At 42.5% G+C, this 23,499-nt stretch overlaps 3 protein-coding genes across 48 annotated transcripts; all 3 read left to right on the top strand.

The window, feature by feature from the left end:
• Nucleotides 1-2,275: 2,275 nt before the first annotated feature.
• Nucleotides 2,276-9,985, top strand: nqo1 (NAD(P)H dehydrogenase, quinone 1). Of its 3 annotated transcripts, XR_006082891.1 has the most exons (7): nt 2,278-2,487; nt 5,858-6,025; nt 6,162-6,292; nt 6,743-6,856; nt 8,482-8,583; nt 8,936-9,466; nt 9,623-9,985. XR_006082891.1 is itself a non-coding variant. In XM_042318453.1 (6 exons), the coding sequence occupies exons 1-6, from the start codon at nt 2,484-2,486 to the stop codon at nt 9,260-9,262; spliced, it is 846 nt and encodes a 281-aa protein (XP_042174387.1). In that variant the 5' UTR covers nt 2,276-2,483; the 3' UTR covers nt 9,263-9,985. The 3 variants fall into 3 exon arrangements, 2 of the variants coding, with proteins under 2 accessions (XP_042174387.1, XP_042174388.1); XM_042318453.1 differs by having other exon boundaries at nt 2,276-2,487; nt 8,936-9,985; XM_042318454.1 differs by having other exon boundaries at nt 2,277-2,487; nt 5,893-6,025; nt 8,936-9,985.
• Nucleotides 9,986-11,839: 1,854 nt separating this feature from the next.
• Nucleotides 11,840-22,941, top strand: LOC112238146 (gamma-aminobutyric acid receptor-associated protein-like 2). The gene is made up of 4 exons (XM_042318443.1): nt 11,840-12,093; nt 13,309-13,364; nt 17,605-17,777; nt 22,340-22,941. Exons 1-4 carry the CDS (start codon nt 12,060-12,062, stop codon nt 22,428-22,430), a joined length of 354 nt encoding a protein of 117 aa, XP_042174377.1. The 5' UTR covers nt 11,840-12,059; the 3' UTR covers nt 22,431-22,941.
• On the top strand, nt 17,784-20,978 carry LOC112238147. 44 transcript variants are annotated; one of them, XM_042318430.1, is made up of 7 exons: nt 17,784-17,930; nt 18,167-18,416; nt 18,485-18,615; nt 18,787-18,879; nt 18,994-19,057; nt 19,195-19,307; nt 19,578-20,978. In XM_042318430.1, the coding sequence occupies exons 2-7, from the start codon at nt 18,213-18,215 to the stop codon at nt 20,290-20,292; spliced, it is 1,320 nt and encodes a 439-aa protein (XP_042174364.1). In that variant the 5' UTR covers nt 17,784-17,930; nt 18,167-18,212; the 3' UTR covers nt 20,293-20,978. The 44 variants fall into 44 exon arrangements, with proteins under 44 accessions (XP_042174364.1, XP_042174352.1, XP_042174362.1 ...); XM_042318418.1 differs by having other exon boundaries at nt 17,784-17,998; XM_042318428.1 differs by having other exon boundaries at nt 17,784-18,064; nt 18,353-18,416.
• Nucleotides 22,942-23,499: the final 558 nt, after the last annotated feature.

Below are 23,499 nucleotides of genomic sequence, written 5' to 3'. Positions count from 1 at the left end.
TAGTGTACTACTATAGACCAGAGCCCTATTCCCTATATAGTGCACTACTGTAGACCAGAGTCCTATTCCCTATATAGTGGTACTACTATAGACCAGAGCCCTATTCCCTATATTGTGGTACTACTATAGACCAGAGTCCTATTCCCTATATAGTGGACTATAGACCAGAGTCCTATTCCCTATATAGTGGTACTACTATAGACCAGAGCCCTATTCCCTATATAGTGGTACTACTATAGACCAGAGTCCTATTCCCTATATAGTGCACTACTATAGACCAGAGCCCTATTCCCTATATAGTGGTACTACTATAGACCAGAGCCCTATTCCCTATATAGTGGTACTACTATAGACCAGAGCCCTATTCCCTATATAGTGGTACCACTATAGACCAGAGTCCTATTCCCTATATAGTGGTACTACTATAGACCAGAGCCCTATTCCCTATATAGTGGTACTACTATAGACCAGAGCCCTATTCCCTATATAGTGGTACTACTATAGACCAGAGTCCTATTCCCTATATAGTGGTACTACTATAGACCAGAGCCCTATTCCCTATATAGTGGTACTACTATAGACCAGAGTCCTATTCCCTATATAGTGGTACTACTATAGACCAGAGCCCTATTCCCTATATAGTGGTACTACTATAGACCAGAGCCCTATTCCCTATATAGTGGTACTACTATAGACCAGAGCCCTATTCCCTATATAGTGGTACTACTATAGACCAGAGCCCTATTCCCTATATAGTGGTACTACTATAGACCAGTGCCCTATTCCCTATATAGTGGTACTACTATAGACCAGAGTCCTATTCCCTATATAGTGGTACTACTATAGACCAGGGCCCTATTCCCTATATAGTGGTACTACTATAGACCAGAGTCCTATTCCCTATATAGTGGTACTACTATAGACCAGAGCCCTATTCCCTATATAGTGGTACTACTATAGACCAGAGCCCTATTCCCTATATAGTGGTACTACTATAGACCAGAGCCCTATTCCCTATATAGTGGTACTACTATAGACCAGAGCCCTATTCCCTATATAGTGGTACTACTATAGACCAGAGCCCTATTCCCTATATAGTGCACTACTATAGACCAGAGTCCTATTCCCTATATAGTGGTACTACTATAGACCAGAGCCCTATTCCCTATATAGTGGTACTACTATAGACCAGAGCCCTATTCCCTATATACTGGTACTACTATAGACCAGAGTCCTATTCCCTATATAGTGCACTACTATAGACCAGAGCCCTATTCCCTATATAGTGGTACTACTATAGACCAGGAAACTGGGCCCATTATGACACATTGTAGAATGGATTACTGTGCAGAAACTTGGCCTGCAATTAGCTGTTTACATAAAGTAATACATTGACTCTATAGGTCAAAGTTTCTGATGTTCGTGGGACACCTGTGTGTGTCCTACTGGTAGAATGTGGGCTATGTCATTATTGTGCGGCTAGATAAAGACAGCAAGATCATCTTGATCTATGGTTGAATTAGAATTGCAGTCTATCAGCTGTCCCAGCGGTCTGTCTGTCTGTCTGTCGTTCCAGTGAGGGGTGACAAAAGTGTGCAAGTAACATTCAAAACAGTCCGAAGACTGGTCAGACCAGTGAAGTCTTGGTTTTGAGACTAGTCCTGTCATGGCGCATTCCGCACGGGACCGCACCTAACGCAAATACTGAGGCGGCACGCAGCACAATAGATGTACTGTGTGTTGGAACGGGGACGGTCTGAAAACACGACACTTTGATACAGCTACAACCGAAAGTTTATTTTTTTTTTTCGTAGTAGGTTAGAAGAATTTACGCAGCAGGTTTGGAGAAGAAACGTACCATGTTCGGAAAATTAGGTTAAGGTTAGGAAAAGAGTTAAGGTTTGCGAAATTATTTCCTAACATGCTACGAAATTCACTTCCGGTGAAGTACTGTGTTTTAGGGAGTCCCGTGTTGGAACAACTTTTACATGTCAAAGAGTTCCAGAGTAGGTGGTGATTTATGACTTGCCAATGTTTCTTCACACATCGCATCGCTTAAATCGGATAAACTCATGGTACCCATATGCATGGTCTAATACAGACAAAAATACCACAAAACACTTTTCCTAAAGCCAAAGGTAGTAAACCAATCATTCTCTCAACCAGTAAACTGGCTGTAACATTTCCCGAAGTTAAAACACGCCTGGATAGACTTTGGTCGGCCCCACGGTCCCATGGCTGTCGAGGCTACAGGACGTTTTTTTCTTTCTTATGTTGTTCTTTGTGTTCGTGGGACTCGAGACTCTGGTGTTATGAAACCGCTCAATCTCAGTTTCAATCACACAATGTTTCTCACGCGAATATCAGCGGGCGGTTCCATAGTGATAAGAGCTGCGGCACCGGACAAGGACGCAGGTTTTCCCCTCCAGTTGCAGAAGAGGGAGCGTCCAGATCCGGGGAAGGACCGATCATAAACTCGCGTCATGGGTAAGTCTCAACGGTGAGATATTAGTGCATTTACAATATCTCTGCTTTCAGGTACTTTGGTTTATATTTCATTATCCTGCTGAATTTAAAGTTGTCATGCATTTTTCCAGTGTTTGAGGAAATAGCCAACAAGTGGTGTGATTTTGTGCTGATGCCTTAGTACTTTGTGTTGCTATACTGAGTAAGATTTATGCAAACGCTATAATGACAAAACCACTCCGTTTTTTCAGATTATTGTGATCTGCATTATTGAACATGGACAGCTTTATACAATAGTTCCGTTGTAGTTTAACAAACACAATGGATGTATGATGTATTGTCAGTTGTGGAAACAGTCAAATGTACCTTAATAGAAAATGAGTCAATAAAAGTGAAATGTCACCCACTAAAATACTACTTGAAAATGTTTTTAAAGTATTTTGTTTTAAATATACTTAAGTATCAAAAGTATATGTAATTGCTAAAGAAATAAATAATAATACTTAATTATCAAAAGTAAAAAGTATAAATCATTTCAAACATCCTCCTATTTTCTAGTTTTCTTAAATGTACAGATAGTCTTGACGTGAGCCCCTGGCTATCTACAGTGAGAGGGGAAAAGTATTTGATCCCCTGCTGATTTTGTACGTTTGCCCACTGACAAAGAAATGATCCGTCTATCATTTTAATGGTAGGTTTATTTGAACAGTGAGAGACAGAATAACAACAAAAATATCCAGAAAAACTCATGTCAAAAATGTTATAAATTGATTTGCATTTTAATGAGGGAAATATGTATTTGACCCCCTCTCAATCAGAAAGATTTCTGGCTCCCAGGTGTCTTTTATACTGGTAACGAGCTGAGATTAGGAGGACACTCTTAAAGGGAGTGCTCCTAATCTCCGTTTGTTACCTGTATAAAAGACATCAGTCCACAGACGCAATCAATCAATCAGATTCCAAACTCTCCACCATGGCCAAGACCAAAGAGCTCTCCAAGGATGTCAGGGACAAGATTGTAGACCTACACAAGGCTGGAATGACCTACAAGACCATCGCCAAGCAGCTTGGTGAGAAGGTGACAACAGTAAAGATTATTCGCAAATGTAAGAAACACAAAAGAACTGTCAATCTCCCTCAGCCTGGGGCTCCATGCAAGATCTCACCTTGTGGAGTTGCAATGATCATGAGAACGGTGAGGAATCAGCCCAGAACTACACGGGATGATCTTGTCAATGATCTCAAGGCAGCTGGGACCATAGTCACCAAGAAAACAATTGGTAACACACTACGCCGTGAAGGACTGAAATCCTGCAGCGCCTGCAAGGTCCCCCTGCTCAAGAAAGCACATATACATGCCCGTCTGAATTATTCAGAGGACAACTGGGTGAAAGTGTTGTGGTCAGATGAGACCAAAATGGAGCTCTTTGGCATCAACTCAACTCGCCGTGTTTGGAGGAGGAGGAATGCTGCCTATGACCCCAAGAACACCATCCCCACCGTCAAACATGGAGGTGGAAACATTATGCTTTGGGGGTGTTTTTCTGCTAACGGGACAGGACAACTTCACCGCATCAAAGGGACGATGGACGGGGCCATGTTCCGTCAAATCTTGGGTGAGAACCTCCTTCCCTCAGCCAGGACATTGAAAATGGGTTGTGGACGGGTATTCCAGCATGACAATGACCCAAAGCACACGGCCAAGGCAACAAAGGAGTGGCTCAAGAAGAAGCACATTAAGGTCCTGGAGTGGCCTAGCCAGTCTCCAGACCTTAATCCCATAGAAAATCTGTGGAGGGAGCAGAAGGTTTGAGTTGCCAAACGTCAGCCTCGAAACCTTAATGACTTGGAGAAGATCTGCAAAGAGGAGTGGGACAAAATCCCTCCTGAGATGTGTGCAAACCTGGTGGCTAACTACAAGAAACGTCTGACCTCTCTGATTGCCAACAAGGGTTTTGCCACCAAGTACTAAGTCATGTTTTGCAGAGGGGTCAAATACTTATTTCCCTCATTAAAATGCTAATCAATTTATTCAACATTTTTGACATGTGTTTTTCTGGATATTTTTGTTGTTATTCTATCTCTCACTGTTGAAATAAACCTACCATTAAAATTATAGATGGATCATTTCTTTGTCATTGGGCAAACGTACAAAATCAGCAGGGGATCAAATACTTTTTTCCCCTCTCACTGTAGTAAAAGGATGGTGTGGAGCCTCCTGGCCAGCCTTCAGTCAGTGCTGTGTGAAATAGGATATTGTTTTTGTATCCCACCCAAATGGCACACTTACCAGACCTGTTTTCCCGTCACGATTCTCTCTGAAAGTATGTGATGACTGACTGCTGTACACAGGTACAGAACATTAGGAATGTACAAGCCGTCTACTGCTCATTGAGACGAAAGGTGAAATTGCCGTTGCTGCAAACAAACCTAGAATGTGTTCATGACGTTTCCTGTTTCTCCTGGGTAATAGCCCACTCATACATTCTGAGGCCCAAATCACCCCTGATTCAACTCACTGAGGGTTTGATGATGAGTTGACATGTTGAGTCCTCCCAACAGTACACATTGTTGTTGTAGCCCCTGACAAACTTCTCTGATTGAACTTGTCAACCCTCAGTGAAGTTTGTCCTGTTGGGAGGACTGGAGCTGGGAAACACTGTCCTATAAAGTGCACCACCCTATTGGACCCTGGTCCAAAGTAGTGCACCACCCTATTGGACCCTGGTCCAAAGTAGTGCACCACCCTATTGGATCCTGGTCCAAAGTAGTGCACCACCCTATTGGACCCTGGTCCAAAGTAGTGCACCACCCTATTGGACCCTGGTCCAAAGTAGTGCACCACCCTATTGGACCCTGGTCCAAAGTAGTGCACCACCCTATTGGACCCTGGTCCAAAGTAGTGCACGATAAAGGGAACAGGGTGCCATGTGGAACACTGTCACAGTAATAATACAGTAATACATTCTTAGAAAAGAAGGTGCTATCTCGAACCAAAAAGGGGTTTTCAGCTGTTCCCATAGAATAACCCTTTTGAAAAAAACCATTTTGGGTTCAAGGTAGAACCCTTTTTGGTTCCAGGTGGAACCCTTTTCTTTTCCAAGAAGAACTCTTTTTGGTTCCGGGTAGAACTCTTTTTGGTTCCGGGTGGAACTCTTTTTGGTTCCGGGTGGAACCCTTTTTGGTTCCAAAAGGGTTCTACCTGTAACCAAAAAGGGTTCTCCTACGGCGACAGCCACAGAACCCCTTTGGAACCCTTTTTTCCAAAGATTGAGTAAAAACCAGATGATAACACATTCATAATGAAATGTAACTTGATGTGCAGTTTTGTTTTAGGGAAATAATTATGACTGATCCATCCACCACCTTATCATACGTGTGTGTGTACCAGCTCAGAAGACAGTGCTAATTGTGTACGCCCATCAGAGTGGGGGGTCCTTTAACTCGGCAGCGAAGGATGTTGCCGTGGAAGCCCTCAGACAGCAGGGCTACAAGGTTGTTGTGTCTGACCTTTACGCCATGAACTTCAGAGCCTCCGCCACAATGGAGGATATCACAGGTACACACACACGCCAACACACACATGCTCACACACACACACGCCAACACACACACACACACGCGCACACGCACACACACATGCTAAACAAACTACACACACGCTTGACGTTGCTGCTGTTCTGTCTCTTTGCCAGGTGAGGTGAAGAACCCGGAGCACTTCAAGTACGGAGAGGAGACCATGCATGCCTGGAAGGAGGGTCGACTCAGTGACGACATCATAGCTGAGCAGCGGAAAGTGGAGGCGGCGGAGCTCGTCATCTTCCAGGTCAGAGGTCACATACTCTTCCCAATCCCTCTCTCTCCCCCTCCCTCTCTCTCCCTCCCTCTCTCTCTCTCTCTCTCTCTCCCTCCCTCTCTCTTTCTTCCCCCCTCTCTTTCTCTCTCTCTCTCTCTCTCTTTCTCTCTCTCTTTCCCTCTTTCTCTCTCTCTTTCCCCCTCTCTCTCTTTCCCCCTTTCTCTCTCTCTCTTTCACTCTCTTTCTTTCACTCTCTTTCTCTCTCTCTCTCCCCCCTTTCCCTCTCTCTATCCCCTCTCTCTCTTTCTGTCTCCCTCCCCTCCCCCAACCTCTCTTTCTGTCTCTTCTTCGACTGTGCCCTGCTGCGTTTAAATTCTCCACCTTTCTCCCCAAAGTATTTAAGCCTACACGCCCCATCATAGTTTAAAAATCATTGGATTGTTGTAGATGGAGTGTCAACCATCTCTCTCTCCCCATCAGTTCCCTATGTACTGGTTCAGCGTTCCAGCCATCATGAAGGGCTGGATAGACAGAGTCCTGACTCAAGGCTTTGCCTTCTCGCTGCAGAAGATGTACAACAATGGAATATTCAAGGTTTGACCTTTTGACCCTTCTGTTCATGTCTTTAGTTCCAGTAGCCTGTGTTAGTGTCATACCCATTGACAATGAGCAGGAAGAGTTCATGCCATGTATGGGCCCGAATCAGGAGGTTTTGATGTAAATGCAATGCTCCCACCTAATCAAGTCCCCACTTGTGACTGAAAACAAGGGTAGAGATGCCAAATGAAAAGCTCTCTGTTAAAAACGTAGATAGCTGGCTATATGACATAAAATGCTGTGTAAAATAGCTATAAGTCTATAAAGGTGCATTAACTGTAAAGCTATCTATCAGTCACTACTGGAAACATTTACAACTGAAATTAAGTTACGTTATCTCTGTTTATGTATTTTACCTCAGACAATCTGGTAGTAAGTTTGCTAGCTAGAACTCCTAGTAGTTTATGCTAACTAGCTAGCTGGCTAGCATTAACTGCTAGTGAATTTGCTAGCTAGCAAGTTAACATAAACTAGCGCTAACTGGGCTAGTCATTGTCTAAATGACAGGTAGAACCACATTCATAACCATAAAGGGGTAACTAGCCCCCAACACGCTCAACCAACATCTTATTACTATTATTACATTATCTACATTTTTCTCTCTAAACAAATGGATTATTTAAGGCTTTCTTATATATATTATATATTCTATATATATATATATATATATATAACAAATAGAGATCTAACTTCATTGGAATATATCTACAACTTTTTCAACATTTAAAAAAAAAAAGATAAATTTACCACAATCGTTTTGTTGAATTGTCTCAAAATTGTGGTGACATTGAGCACCCTGATTTTGTCCATCCTACAAGGGTAAAAACAATCCTACAAGGGTAAAAACAATCCTACAAGGGTAAAAACAATCCTACAAGGGTAAAAAAACATCCTACAAGGGTAAAAACAATCCTACAAGGGTAAAAACAATCCTACAAGGGTAAAAACATCCTACAAGGGTAAAAAAAAACATCCTACAAGGGTAAAAAAAAACATCCTACAAGGGTAAAAAAACATCCTACAAGGGTAAAAAAAAAACATCCTACAAGGGTAAAAACATCCTACAAGGGTAAAAAAAAAAAACATCCTACAAGGGTAAAAAAAAACATCCTACAAGGGTAAAAAAACATCCTACAAGGGTAAAAAAACATCCTACAAGGGTAAAAAAACATCCTACAAGGGTAAAAAAAAAAACATCCTACAAGGGTAAAAAAAAACATCCTACAAGGGTAAAAAAACATCCTACAAGGGTAAAAAAAAACATCCTACAAGGGAAAAAAAAAACATCCTACAAGGGTAAAAAAAAACATCCTACAAGGGTAAAAACACAAACACAAAAAAAAACATTTTGAACAGATTATGACAGAGACATGAGGTTTGGACCATTGGTTTTTGTTTTGAGCATTACCTACACAATTAATATAGTGTTTTACCCATTGGTCAAAAGACGAGTTTTTTGTTTGGACACCCTACATAATATCTACCTTATGAAATGACACACTACTCTTAAATCAGTTCAGGCTATATTGCTTCTAGGTTAAGGGTAAATGGTGTTTTGGTGGAATGAATAGGACCTCTGTGTTTGTTGGGAGTTACACTTCATACTCTTTATCATTTTACAGGACAAGAAAGCCATGTTGTCGTTCAGCACTGGGTCTATGCAGACTATGTACCGCCCTGACGGCATCAACGGAGACATTAACGTCACACTGTGGCCCCTACAGGTAACGCAGGAAGACAGCCAGGGGGGAAGAGTTAAGATGTGACACCCCGAAAACAAAATATTTCACTGTATTTTGCTTCTCATAGCTTTAGAAGACAATCAAGTGGCTTTGGGGATTTACTTGTGTGTCTCTAAATGAGTTTCCTCATACATGTTTATGCTTCAAGGTTACCTCCAAGTAACAAGTATTTCCAATTTGTTTCATTTAGTTTTGGGTTTGCATTTTTTTGGGGGGGGTCTATTTCATTGGTTACATTGTAGCATATTGTGCAAACTAAACCAAGCGCAGTTCAAGTATTTGCTACATGTATTTGACCCAGACTCTTCTCCTCTCTCCTCCACCATCCTTCCAGAACGGCGTGCTTCACTTCTGTGGGTTCCAGGTGCTAGCCCCCCAGGTGTTCTGGTGTCCGGGACACAGCCCCCCCGCGAATCGGACAGCCATGCTGGATGGCTGGAGGGCCAGGCTGAAGACCCTGCTGGTCGAGCGACCCCTGACCTTTGCCCTCAGCGAGATGTTTGACTTGACCTTCCCCGGGGGCTTCGTGCTGCGGCCGGAGGTCAGGAAGGAGCAGAGCACCCGCCCCCACGGCATCACCACCGGACACCACCTGGGGAAACCCCTCCCCCCTGACAACCAGCTGAAGGCTGATGACCCCTCCTCCCTGACAACCAGCTGAAGGCTGATGACCCTTGGATAATTATTTCTCCAATAGAACCCAGAGAGTGTTCTTCAGTGGAAGCTTCTCTAACATCAGATATGTAAAGTGCGGTGTCCCTCAGGGTAGTTGCCTTGGGCCAGTTACTCTTCTCTATTTTTACAAATGATTTGCCACTTGTCTTACACAAAGCTAGAATGACTACGTAGATGATTCCACACATTAGTATCAGGTGTTTAATAATAAAAACATTCTCTAAGACCTAAACCTCAGCTGGAGTTGTGTATAAAGGGTGTGACCATTGAGCAAGTTGAGGAAGCTAAATTCCTACTTATAAACTGGGTGCTTCGAGCCCTGAATGCTGATTGGCTGACAGCCGTGGTATACCACAAATATGACAACATTTATTTGGACTCCTCTAATTACGTTGGTAACCAGTTTATTATAATAGCAATAAGGCACCTCAGGGGGTTTGTGGTAAATGGCCAATATTCCACGGCTAAAGGCTGTATCCAGGACCTGCGCATTGCGTCGTGCTTAAGAACAGCCCTTAGCCGTCGTAAATTGGCCATAAACTACATCCCCCTCGTGCCTTATTGCTTAAGAATTACATAGGATGGTCAGTTATTATGGTCAAGTCAAATTGACAGAGTTGTTGTGAAGATGGGGAGAGGTATGTCTGTTATAAAAAGATGTTCTGCGTTTTTGAAACATCAATAAACTGCACTAGTTGTTCAGACTCTGGTCTTGTCTCATGTTGATTACTGTCCGGTAATATGGTCAGGTGGAGCAAAGAAAGATCTAGCAAAGTTACCCTCTTAGGAAAAAAAGGTGCTATCTAGAACCTGAAACCATTCAGAGCCATAGGAGAACCGTTTGAAGAACGCTTGTTGGTTCCAGGTAGATCCCTTTTGGTTCCAATAAGAACCTTTTCACAAAATGGTTCTACCTGGAACCAAAAATGGTTCTCCTATGTGGACAGTTGAAGAACGGTTTTAGAGCCCTATTTTCTAAGAGTGAACAGCTGTCTCAAAACAGAGCAGCACGCCTTGCCCTTAACTACACGTACAGAACTAACATCAACCCACATGCATCCCAGTCTTTCCTGGTTGAGGGTTGACAAGAGATGAACTGCTTCTCTTCTATTTGTTTTAATGATAAATACTACTGGAATGAACATTCCAGATTGTTTGCATAATCAAATAACACCCAGCAGAGACACCCCATACATACCCCACAAAGACATGCCACCAGGGGTCTCTTCACAGTCCCCAAGTCCAGAACTAATTCAAGGCAATACACGGTTTTATACAGAGTTCACTCTCACCCCCCCTCCTTTATTCAGTCACTCTCACCCCCCCCTCCTTTATTCAGTCACTCTCACCCCCCCTCCTTTATTCAGTCACTCTCACCCCCCCTCCTTTATTCAGTCACTCTCACCCCCCCCCCCCTTTATTCAGTCTTTATTCAGTCACTCTCACCCCTCCCCTCCTTTATTCAGTCACTCTCACCCCCCTCCTTTATTCAGTCACTCTCACCCCCTCCTTTATTCAGTCACTCTCACCCCCCACCTTCTTTATTCAGTCACTCGCACCCCCCACCTTCTTTATTCAGTCACTCTCACCCCCCACCTCCTTAATTCAGTCACTCTCACCCCCCACCTCCTTTATTCAGTCCAGTCACTCTCACCCCCCTCCTTTATTCAGTCTCTCACCCCCCCTTTATTCAGTCACTCTCCTTAATTCAGTCACTCTCACCCCCACCTCCTTTATTCAGTCACTCTCACCCCCTCCTTTATTCAGTCTCTCACCCCCTCTCCTTTATTCAGTCACTCTCACCCCCCTCCTTTATTCAGTCTCTCACCCCCTTTCGTTTATTCAGTCACTCTCACCCCCATAAGAGAGGTAAGGCAATAAATAGGCCATGGTGGTGAAATAATTACAATATAGCAATTAAACACTTGAATGGTAGGGTGTGCAGAAGATAAATGTGCAAGTAGAGATACTGGGGTGCAAAGGAACAAGATAAATAAATAAATACAGAATGGGGATGAGGTAGATTGGATGGGCTATTTACAGATGGGCTATGTACAGGTGCAGTGATCTGTGAGCTGCTCTGACAGCTGGTGCTTAAAGCTAGTGAGGGAGGTAAGAGTCTCCAGCTTCTAGACCAGAATGTATAATGTTTAAAAAAATATATAATACTATCCGGGATCTTTGGGACGTCTATAACCTAAATCCTAACCCTTACCCTAAAACTTAACCAGAGCCCTTACCCTAACATTAACCATTTTAAATGTAAATTTAAAGGGGTAAAGTCGAATTGGAATGACCCAGAACAGCAAGTACCTTTAAAAAAAAATTTTTGAACGAAAGTAGACTGAGATCCTAGATATGTTCCAGAGATACAAACTCTGTACAGACCTGCTCTAGGTTATAGCAGACTGTTAGCTACGTCCTTATCTTGTGGATTGGTGATTGGACGTTAAACACGCAAACGTTAAACACCGAGGCGTTGTAAAGATCTGATAATCTGCGCAGCATGTGTGTCTCTGAACCGCACCCACTCGAATCAGCCTCCGTCCCCTGCGATGCGATGGTACAGTCCCATAGTGACGGCATCGCCTGGGCAGCGCTGAGGCCGACTGAGACTTGTTTTGCTACATTGTTGACGTTCTTGCTCAACATTTTTACATTGTTTTGAGTTTTAGGAATACAGCAATAGCAATATTTCTTCTTTTTTTTGTCACTGTCTGATTCCTCACCAACCCTCTACGATTTTACTGTGCATCGAGCAAACTCTCCCGGAATCAGCCACCATGAAATGGATGTTCAAAGAGGATCATTCCCTGGGTAAAGGGGCTTACTTGTTTCATAACAGGCAAATCACAAAATTGTCAAAATAGGAACAAATATGTATCTCCTCTGTATTCTTCTTTTTTTAAATTGTATTTGCTGATTATGATTGGCTACTTTTCTGCACTAACATTGGCTGACTGTAGTGGCCTAGCCGCTCAGATGTTGTTGAGTCCTTTGGCTACAAAATAACACTACGAAGTTAATCGAAATTGTATGTCGACGTCACTTAATGTCTTGTTTAAAAGACATCAGTCAAATATTGCTGATGGATTGGTTGTTTTATTGGTTAAATGTGCTATGCGTTTTCATTTTGAATCACCTCGATTCCCGGACATGTCGTTCCTATTGACATGACAACTGATATGATAGTGATATTGAAAGTAAATATATTATGTCAAATAGAACTAGGCCTATTCTGTTCAAACAAACAGTTGGCAAAATGTTGTCTCAATCCTTTGCTCCTGGCGCATGTCATATCCCCTGAACATTAGGTTATTATTGTGATAACATTACAACGATATATGGCTGAAATATTCTTACATAACATGGCAAAAATTATTTATATATATTAACAAAAGTCTCCTAAAAAATATTATTCCAGAGTTTTTTTGAGTTTTCTTTTCCCTTTTATTACATAATTTGGATATAGGCCACACCTGTATGGCTTATGTGTTAGATTGACACACAGAGAAGTAGCCTAGGGGAAATATTGACATATTTAGCCCAGTGAATTGGCAGCTTTTGCTAGTGATTACCCAGAGTGCATCTGGTGTCCAACAGCTGCTGCTGATGCCTGTGGATCTCGGTCAGGCAACGTCATGTGACCTCTCGTCAAATGTTGATCCTCCTGTCACAGCCACCCAAGAGTTTGAGTTCCAAATGGAACCCTATTCCCTATATAGTGCACTACATTTGACCAGAGCCTTGGTTAAAAGTAGTGCACTACACAGGGAATGGGGGCATTTTGGGACACAACCCTGCTCTTTGGTGAACTGAGTAGGTCAGGGGGGCAACCCACTGGCCTATTCTACTAATCTAAGTGGCTCTTAAGGTTCTTGATTAGCTGAATCAGCTGGTTTAGAGTAAAGGCTGGAGCAAAACGCCTACCCTCCCGGGAGCTAGGAGGGTTTGAAACATGTTGTATTACTGTACCGATGACAGTGTAACACCCTTCACAACATCTCTCAATCCATCTCTTCTTCTCAACAGAACATCGGTGTATAGAGTCGGCCAAAATACGCAGCAAGTACCCAGATAGGGTTCCGGTGAGTGAGACGGGTTTTCACTGGGTGTTGGGTGTATTGTTGTACCCTTTTATTTTGACAGGGAGTCATGCTGAGACCAATGACAGGGAGTCATGCTGAGACCAATGACAGGGAGTCATGCTGAGACCAATGACAGGGAGTCATGCTGAGACCAATGACAGGGAGTCAGTCGTGCTGAGACCAATGACAGGGAGTGCTGAGACCAATGACAGGGCTGAGTCATGCTGAGACCAATGACAGGGAGTCATGCTGAGACCAATGAGTCATGCTGAGACCAATGACAGGGAGTCATGCTGAGACCAATGACAGGGAGTCAATGACAGGGAGTCATGCTGAGACCAATGACAGGGAGTCATGCTGAGACCAATGACAGGGAGTCATGCTGAGACCAATGACAGGGAGTCATGACTGAGACTGAGACCAATGACAGGGAGTCATGCTGAGACCAATGACAGGGAGTCATGCTGAGACCAATGACAGGGTCAGTCCAATGCTGAGACCAATGACAGGTCATGAGACCAATGACAGGGAGTCATGCTGAGACCAATGACAGGGAGTCATGCTGAGACCAATGACAGGGAGTCATGCTGAGACCAATGACAGGGAGTCATGCTGAGACCAATGACAGGGAGTCATGCTGAGACCAATGACAGGGAGTCATGCTGAGACCAATGACTGAGACCAATGACAGGGAGTCATGCTGAGACCAATGACAGGGAGTCATGCTGAGACCAATGACAGGGAGTCATGCTGAGACCAATGACAGGGAGTCATGCTGAGACCAATGACAGGGAGTCATGCTGAGACCAATGACAGGGAGTCATGCTGAGACCAATGACAGGGAGTCATGCTGAGACCAATGACAGGGAGACCAATGACAGGGAGTCATGCTGAGACCAAGTCATGCTGAGACCAATGACAGGAGTCATGCTGAGACCAATGACAGGGAGTCATGCTGAGACCAATGACAGGGAGTCATGCTGAGACCAATGACAGGGAGTCATGCTGAGACCAATGTCATGCTGAGACCAATGACAGGGAGTCATGCTGAGACCAATGACAGGGAGTCATGCTGAGACCAATGACAGGGAGTCATGAGACCAATGACAGGGAGTGAAAATAAACACATCAATCATGAACCATGCATAGTCATATGAGATATCATGAATATATATGCTGAGACCAACGACAGGGAGTCATGCTGAGACCAATGACAGGGAGTCATGCTGAGACCAATGTCTCTTTTACAGATGAAAATAAACACATATATGAAAACACTATAATAGAAACGAAGCACATTCTTCAGTAAAAAGGCTCCTCAATCAGTCTGAATTGCCCTAGAGGCATATTATTTCAGGTAAGGTACAGAAAATGATTTACCTAACTCTGTAGGGACCGAAGGAATGTCCATTTAGCCCTGAGCCCTGCTATGCTAACTCCTACGTCTAATGGTTATTAATGATATTAGGTACAGAGGGATTTTTTGTTAAAATAACGTTATAAAATATTTCACGCATCGTTATAACATATTTATTACAATGTAACAGTGACGTTTTTTATGCCTGTCTCATCAGGCTGTAATGATTCACCGATGCACATCGGTCCCCAATTCAAATGTTTAAGATGCATGTTGTAAAGGTCCTGTGTGTAGCTGGTGTAGAGAGTCAGGCGCAGGACAGCAGATATGAGTAACCAAACGTACTTTACTCAAAAAAGACAAATATACAAAGTAACATCACGAGCCTACAAAGACGGACCGAATTACATTAAACAATCACTCACAAACAACACATGGGGGAACAGAGGGTTAAATAATAAACAAGTCATTGGTTGAGTGAAGCCAGGTGTGATAAGACAAAGACAAAACAAATGGAAAATGAAAAGTGGATCGGCGGTGGCCAGAAGGCCGGCGACGTCGAACGCCGCCCGAACAAGGAGAGGGACCGACTTTTGAGGAAGTCGTGACACAAGTGGACCCCAAACCGATCCAAATGTAGCATAGCATCGGTCAGAAAACATTAGGAATCGCCGGTTCACATTATTTTTTTTGCATCATATTATATTATTTCTATCTTCTGAAAATCCAGCTCATCAATCGTGTCAAGAGCCTTCAGAAAGTATTCATACCCCTTGACTTATTCCACAGTTTCTTGTTACAGCCTGAATTCAAAATGGAAAGAATATTTTTTAAATCTCACCCATCTACACACCGTACCCCATAATGACAAAGTGAAAACATGTTTATTTTATAAGGAAATAAAGACATACAGTGTCTTCAGAAAGTATTCAGACCCCTGGACTGTTTACAGACATACAGTGCCTTCAGAAAGTATTCAGACCCCTGGACTGTTTACAGACATACAGTGTCTTCAGAAAGTATTCAGACCCCTGGACTGTTTACAGACATACAGTGCCTTCAGAAAGTATTCAGACCCCTGGACTGTTTACATGGTTTGTTACGTCACAGCCTTTATTCTGAAATGGATGAAATATTTGTTTTCCACATAAGTACAGTATTCACACCCCTGATTCAATACATGTTAGAATCACGTCTGGCAGTGATTACAGCTGTGTATCTTTCTGGGTAAGTCTCTGAGATCTTTGCACACCTGGATTGTACAATATTTGCCCATTTTTATTCTTTCAAAATTCTTCAAGCTCTGTCAAATTGGTTTCTTGATCATCGCTAGACAACCATTTTTTTGCCATAGATTTTCAGGATGATTTAGTCAAAACTGTAACTCAACTACTCATGTTCACTCTCCTCCTGGTAAGCAACCCCCCCCAGTGTCTAGTGGAAAGCTAACCCCCCAGTGTAGATTTGGCCTTGTGTTTTAGGTTATTATCATGCTGAATAGTGAATTAATCTCCCAGTATCTAGTGGAAAGCAGACTGAACCAGGTTTTCCTCTAGGATTTTGCCTGTGCTTACCTCCATCTGTTTCTTTTTATCCTGAATAACTCCCTAGTCCTTAAAGATGACAAGCAAACATGATGCAGCCACCACTATGCTTGTAAATATGGAGAGTGGTACTCAGTAGTGTGTTGTATTGGATTCGCTCCAAACATAACAATTTGTAATCAGGACAATAAGTAAGTGGCTTTGGCACAGGTTTTGGTTTAGTTCAGCGCCTTGTTGCAAACAGGATGCATGTTTTGGAATATTTTTTATTCTGTACAGGCTTCCTTCTTTTCATTCTGTCAGTTAGGTTCGTATTGTGGAGTAACTACAATGTTGTTTGATCCCATCCTCAGTTTTCTCCTATAACAGCCATTAAACTCCGTAGCTGTTTTAAAGTCTCTATTGGCCTCGTGTTGAAATCCCTGGGAAATGTATTTCCGCGTTAGGAAGGACGTCTGTATCTTTGTAGTGACTGGGGTGTATTTATACACCATCTAAACTGTTATTAATAACTTCACCATGCTCAAAGGGATATTCAATAGTCAGATCTACCAATAGGTGCCCTTCTTTGTTAGGTATTGGAAAACATCCCTGGTCTTTGTAGTTGAATCTGTGTTTTAAATTCACTGCTCTACTGAGGGACCTTACAGATAATTGTATGTGTGGGGTACAGAGATGAGGTATTCATTTAAAAATCATGTTAAACACTATTATTGCACACAGTGAGTCCATGCAACTTATTATGTGACTTGTTAAACCCATTGTTTCTCCTGAACCTTATTTAGGCTAGCCAGTAAAGGGGTTGAATACTTATCGACTCAAGCCATTTCAGCTTTAATTTAAAAAATAAATATATGTTTCGACAACATACGTTCTTGGAGTCCCTGTATCTAGATACATATGGTTCCTCTATGGTGTTGGAGTCCCTGTATCTAGATACATATGGTTCCTCTATGGTGTTGGAGTCCCTGTATCTAGATACATATGGTTCCTCTATGGTGTTGGAGTCCCTGTATCTAGATACATATGGTTCCTCTATGGTGTTGGAGTCCCTGTATCTAGATACATATGGTTCCTCTGGTGTTGGAGTCCCTGTATCTAGATACATATGGTTCCTCTATGGTGTTGGAGTCCCTGTATCTAGATACATATGGTTCCTCTATGGTGTTGGAGTCCCTGTATCTAGATGTGTATCAAATTGTCTTGAAAGGGAAAGATGCACATCCCAACGCTGTCATATCTTTCAATTCAGTAAATCTTTATTGTTCCAGGAGAGCAATTTATGTGAACACTTACAAAACATCCAATATGACATGACTCTGTGTTGTCTGTTTTGTAGGTGATCGTGGAGAAGGTGTCTGGGTCTCAGATTGTGGACATCGACAAGAGGAAGTATTTGGTCCCCTCTGACATCACGGTGGCCCAGTTCATGTGGATCATCAGGAAACGCATCCAGCTGCCCTCGGAGAAGGCCATCTTCCTCTTCGTCGATAAGACCGTGCCTCAGTCCAGGTCGGAACTCTAAGCACTCAGTGGAATAATCTGAAATGGCACCTTTAGAAAACCATATTTCCCCAAGTGAAATAGATAAAACTCTGATTTTAGCCACTGATGTCAGACACTGACCATACAGCACAAATATACTGGAGGCTAGGTTTTACCAGGTTAACCAGGGACATGAGTTATAAATATAGACACGCTGGTGGGTTAACCAGGTTAACTAGGGACATGAGGTATAGATATAGACACACTGCTGGGTTAACCAGGGACATGAGGTATAGATATAGACACTGTGGTGGGTTAACCAGGGACATGAGGTATAGATATAGACACGCTGGTGGGTTAACCAGGGACATGAGGTATAGATATAGACACGCTGGTGGGTTAACCAGGGACATGAGTTATAGATATAGACACGCTGGTGGGTTAACCAGGTTAACCAGGGACATGAGTTATAGATATAGACACACTGGTGGGTTAACCAGGTTAACCAGGGACATGAGTTATAGATATAGACACACTGGTAGGTTAACCAGGTTAACCAGGGACATGAGTTATAGATATAGACACACTGGTAGGTTAACCAGGTTAACCAGGGACATGAGGTATAGATATAGACACACTGGTGGGTTAACCAGGTTAACCAGGGACATGAGTTATAAATATAGACATGAGTTATAGATATAGACACTGGTGGGTTAACCAGGTTAACTAGGGACATGAGGTATAGATATAGACACACTGGTGGGTTAACCAGGTTAACCAGGGACATGAGTTATAGATATAGACACACTGGTAGGTTAACCAGGTTAACCAGGGACATGAGGTATAGATATAGACACACTGGTAGGTTAACCAGGGACATGGTGGGGTTAACCAGGTTAAACAGGGACATGAGTATAGATATAGACCATGAGGTATAGATATAGACACACTGGTGGGTTTAACCAGGGGGACATGAGTTACCTAGATATAGACAAGCTGGTTATAGATATAGACACACTGGTGGTGGGTTAACCAGGTTAACCAGGGACATGAGTTATAGATATAGACACACTGGTGGGTTAACCAGGTTAACTAGGGACATGAGTTATAGATATAGACACACTGGTGGGTTAACCAGGGACATGAGTTATAGATATAGACACACTGGGACATGAGGTTAACACACTGGTGGGTTAACCAGGGACATGAGTTATAGATATAGACACACTGGTGGGTTAACCAGGTTAACCAGGGACATGAGTTATAGATATAGACACACTGGTGGGTTAACCAGGTTAACCAGGGACATGGACATTATAGATATAGACACACTGGTGGGTTAACCAGGTTAACCAGGGACATGAGGTATAGATATAGACACACTGGTGGGTTAACCAGGGACATGAGTTATAGATATAGACACACTGGTGGGTTAACCAGGGACATGAGTTATAGATATAGACAAGCTGGTGGGTTAACCAGGTTAACCAGGGACATGAGTTATAGATATAGACAAGCTGGTGGGTTAACCAGGTTAACCAGGGACATGAGTTATAGATATAGACACACTGGTGGGTTAACCAGGGACATGAGTTATAGATATAGACACACTGGTGGGTTAACTAGGGACATGAGTTATAGATATAGACACGCTGGGGGGTTAACCAGGGACATGAGTTATAGATATAGACACACTGGTGGGTTAACTAGGGACATGAGTTATAGATATAGACACACTGGTGGGTTAACCAGGTTAACCAGGGACATGAGGTATAGATATAGACACACTGGTGGGTTAACCAGGTTAAACAGGGACATGAGTTATAGATATAGACAAGCTGGTGGGTTAACCAGGTTAACCAGGGACATGAGGTATAGATATAGACACACTGGTGGGTTAACTAGGGACATGAGTTATAGATATAGACACACTGGTGGGTTAACCAGGGACATGAGTTATAGATATAGACAAGCTGGTGGGTTAACCAGGTTAACCAGGGACATGAGTTATAGATATAGACAAGCTGGTGGGTTAACCAGGTTAACCAGGGACATGAGTTATAGATATAGACAAGCTGGTGGGTTAACCAGGTTAACCAGGGACATGAGTTATAGATATAGACACACTGGCGGGTTAACCAGGTTAACTAGGGACATGAGGTATAGATATAAACACACTGGTGGGTTAACCAGGTTAACCAGGGACATGAGTTATAGATATAGACACACTGGTGGGTTAACTAGGGACATGAGTTATAGATATAGACACACTGGTGGGTTAACTAGGGACATGAGTTATAGATATAGACACGCTGGTGGGTTAACCAGGGACATGAGTTATAGATATAGACACACTGGTAGGTTAACTAGGGACATGAGTTATAGATATAGACACACTGGTGGGTTAACCAGGTTAACCAGGGACATGAGGTATAGATATAAACACATTGGTGGGTTGACTAGGGACATGAGGTATAGATATACATGTAGACAAGCTCACACACCAGCTGCTCTAAATGGCCCACTCCTCATGGGTTCATAGTTTGACCTTTGACTCTTCCTCAATAAGACACAGCATCCAGGTCCTGGTCTGAACCCACGGATACTAGTGGCTGCTGGGTTGGGTCCTGGTCTGAACCCACGGATACTAGTGGCTGCTGGGTTGGGTCCTGGTCTGAACCCACGGATACTAGTGGCTGCTGGGTTGGGTCCTGGTCTGAACCCACGGATACTATTGGCTGCTGGGTTGGGTCCTGGTCTGAACCCACGGATACTATTGGCTGATGGGTTAGAACTGGCTTGCTGCTCCCACAGGATATCCTTTAGCTTGAGTTATACACAAATACAGTGCATTCGGAAAGTATTCAGACCCCTTGACTTTTTCCACAGTTTGTGATGTTAACAGCCTTATTCCAAAATTGATAAAAATCGTTTTTTTTCTTCATCAAGCTACACAAAATATCCCATAATGACATCACAATACCCCATAATACCCCATAATGACATCACAATACCTCATAATGACATCACAATACCCCATAATGACATCACAATACCCCATAATGACAAAGCTAAGAGGTTTTGTTAGAAATCTTCGCTAATTTATCAAAAATAATTATTTACATAAGTATTCAGACCCTTTACTCAAAACTTTGTTGAAGCACCTTTGGCAACGATTACAGCATTGAGTCTTCTTCGGTATGACTCTACAAACTTGGCACACCTGTATTTGGGGAGTTTTTACTGAGGAGTGGCTTCCGTCTGGCCACCCTACCATAAAGGCCTGATTGGTGGAGTGCTGCAGAGATGGTTGTCCTTCTGGAAGGTTCTCCCATCTCCACAGAGGAACTCTAGAGCTCTGTCAGAGTGGCCATCGAGTTCTTGATCATCTCCCTGACTAAGGCCCTTCTCCTTCGATCGCTCAGTTTGTCCGGGCAGCCATCTCTAGGAAGAGTCTTGGTGGTTCTAAACTTCTTCCATTTAAGAGTGATGGAGGCCACTGTGTTCTTGGGAGACCTTCAATGCTGTTGACATTTTTTGGTACCTTTCACCAGATCTGTGCCTCAACACAATCCTGTCTCTGAGCTCTATGGACAGTTCCTTTGACCTCATGGCTTGGTTTTTGCTCCGACATGCACTGTCAACTGTGGGACCTTTTATATAGACAGGTGTGAGGGCCTTTCCAAATCATGTCAAATCAATTGAATTTACCACAGTTGGACTCCAATCAAGTTGTAGAAACATCTCAAGGATGATTAAGGTAAACCGGATGCACCTGAGCTCAGTTTGGAGTTTCATAGTAAAGGATCTGAATACGTTTTCATAAATTTCTTAAAACCTGTTTTTACTTGGTGGTATTGTGGTATTTACTTGGTGGTATTATGGGGTATTGTGATGTCGTTATGGGGTATTGTGATGTCATTATGGGGTATTGTGTGTAGATTGATGAGTATTTTATTTTTTTAATTTAATCCATGTTAGAATAAGACTGTAACAAAATGTGGAAAAAGTCAAGGGGTCTGAAATCTTTCGGAATGCGTTGTAAATGAAGGTTAACATTCAATCTGGTACGTGTTAGATCCACGTTATAGCATCCTTAAAGGTATATTCAGATTGAGCCATCAATGCGATCTCAGCAAAACGTTGGGCAAAACGCCTTTTTAAAAAGCCACATTGTGGGCTGTCCAGCGCGCTGCTCTATGAGTTGAATCCCTGCCTAAAGATGTATTAGTGTCCTGTCAACACAACAGCAGTAAACAATGAACAGACATTACCAAACAGCCTGCAGCTGATACCAGTCACTCTACTGGTTTTTCAGATACTTGGCTTCATTCTGTTGACGGTGACTCAACACTAAACAGTGTTTAGACCTACTGCAACATTCCATCCCCTCTGTTCACTTCAGTAGTATGTGGCTGTGTGTCCCAAACGGCTCCCTACTCCCCTACATAGTGCACTACATTTGACCAGAGCCCTATGGTGAGCCGTGTATAGGGAATAGGTTGGCATTTGGGCCGCAGTCTGTTAACTTCTCCCATTTCCTCCTCCTCCTCCTCCTCTCTGTGTTTTGTTGTGACCTCCCGTTGCAGCATCACCATGGGACAGCTGTACGAGAAGGAGAAGGATGAGGACGGGTTTTTATACGTGGCGTACAGCGGAGAGAACACCTTCGGTGTCTAGACCCGCCGTCGTCGTCGTCATCATGAGCCTTACTTACGACAGAACACAACACCCACCACCCTAACTCACACCCCACCCCTGGGAGAAGCCCTGGGAAACCCCAGAGAAGAGAAATAAATAGATGAAGAGAGTGATCAGTTGAGTGAGAATCATCATGATGTGTGTCACCAGTCTGTCTAATCTATTCCTGCACATGTTTTGTATCGATGCTGTACACATACATGTATTAATATGTCTATTATTATTATTATTATTATGATATTATGTATAGTGATACAAATTGGAATGACTGTTTTGGTTTTGTCGGACGTTTTTGTGCTTTACATTAGTTTAGGTGCTTTTGAGTTTGTTTGTTTTTTTTTTCATTCGTGAAATAATATTTTTTTGTTTTGTTTTTGAAGTTTCACTTTTAGTTTGGCTTTTATCCTTGAAGATTTATATTTCAAATAATTTTAACTATTTGAACGGTAAGGTAGCTGGATGACCTAACCAATAAAAAAAATGTGAATGATCCTTGTTTTTTTATTGACTTATACCAGGGTTCTTCCTCTTCGGTCCTGGAGAACAACTGTTCTGATCCAGCCCTAAAGTAACAGACTGTTATTACAGCATTATACCAGTTCATAAAGTAACAGACTGTTATTACAGCCTTATACCAGTTCATAAAGTAACAGACTGTTATTACAGCATTATACCAGTTCATAAAGTAACAGACTGTTATTACAGCATTATACCAGTTCATAAAGTAACAGACTGTTATTACAGCATTATACCAGTTCATAAAGTAACAGACTGTTATTACAGCATTATACCAGTTCATAAAGTAACAGACTGTTATTACAGCATTATACCAGTTCATAAAGTAACAGACTGTTATTACAGCATTATACCAGTTCATAAAGTAACAGACTGTTATTACAGCATTATACCAGTTCATAAAGTAACAGACTGTTAACAGCATTATACCAGTTCATAAAGTAACAGACTGTTATTACAGCTGTTATTACAGCATTATACCAGTTCATAAAGTAACAGACTGTTATTACAGCATTATACAGTTCATTAACAG

The sequence above is a fragment of the Oncorhynchus tshawytscha genome, unplaced genomic scaffold (assembly GCF_018296145.1).
Source record: "Oncorhynchus tshawytscha isolate Ot180627B unplaced genomic scaffold, Otsh_v2.0 Un_scaffold_1349_pilon_pilon, whole genome shotgun sequence".
Lineage (NCBI taxonomy): Eukaryota > Metazoa > Chordata > Actinopteri > Salmoniformes > Salmonidae > Oncorhynchus > Oncorhynchus tshawytscha.
Note: the sequence above shows the minus strand (reverse complement) of the source record. Positions and strands in the feature narration are given on the sequence as shown.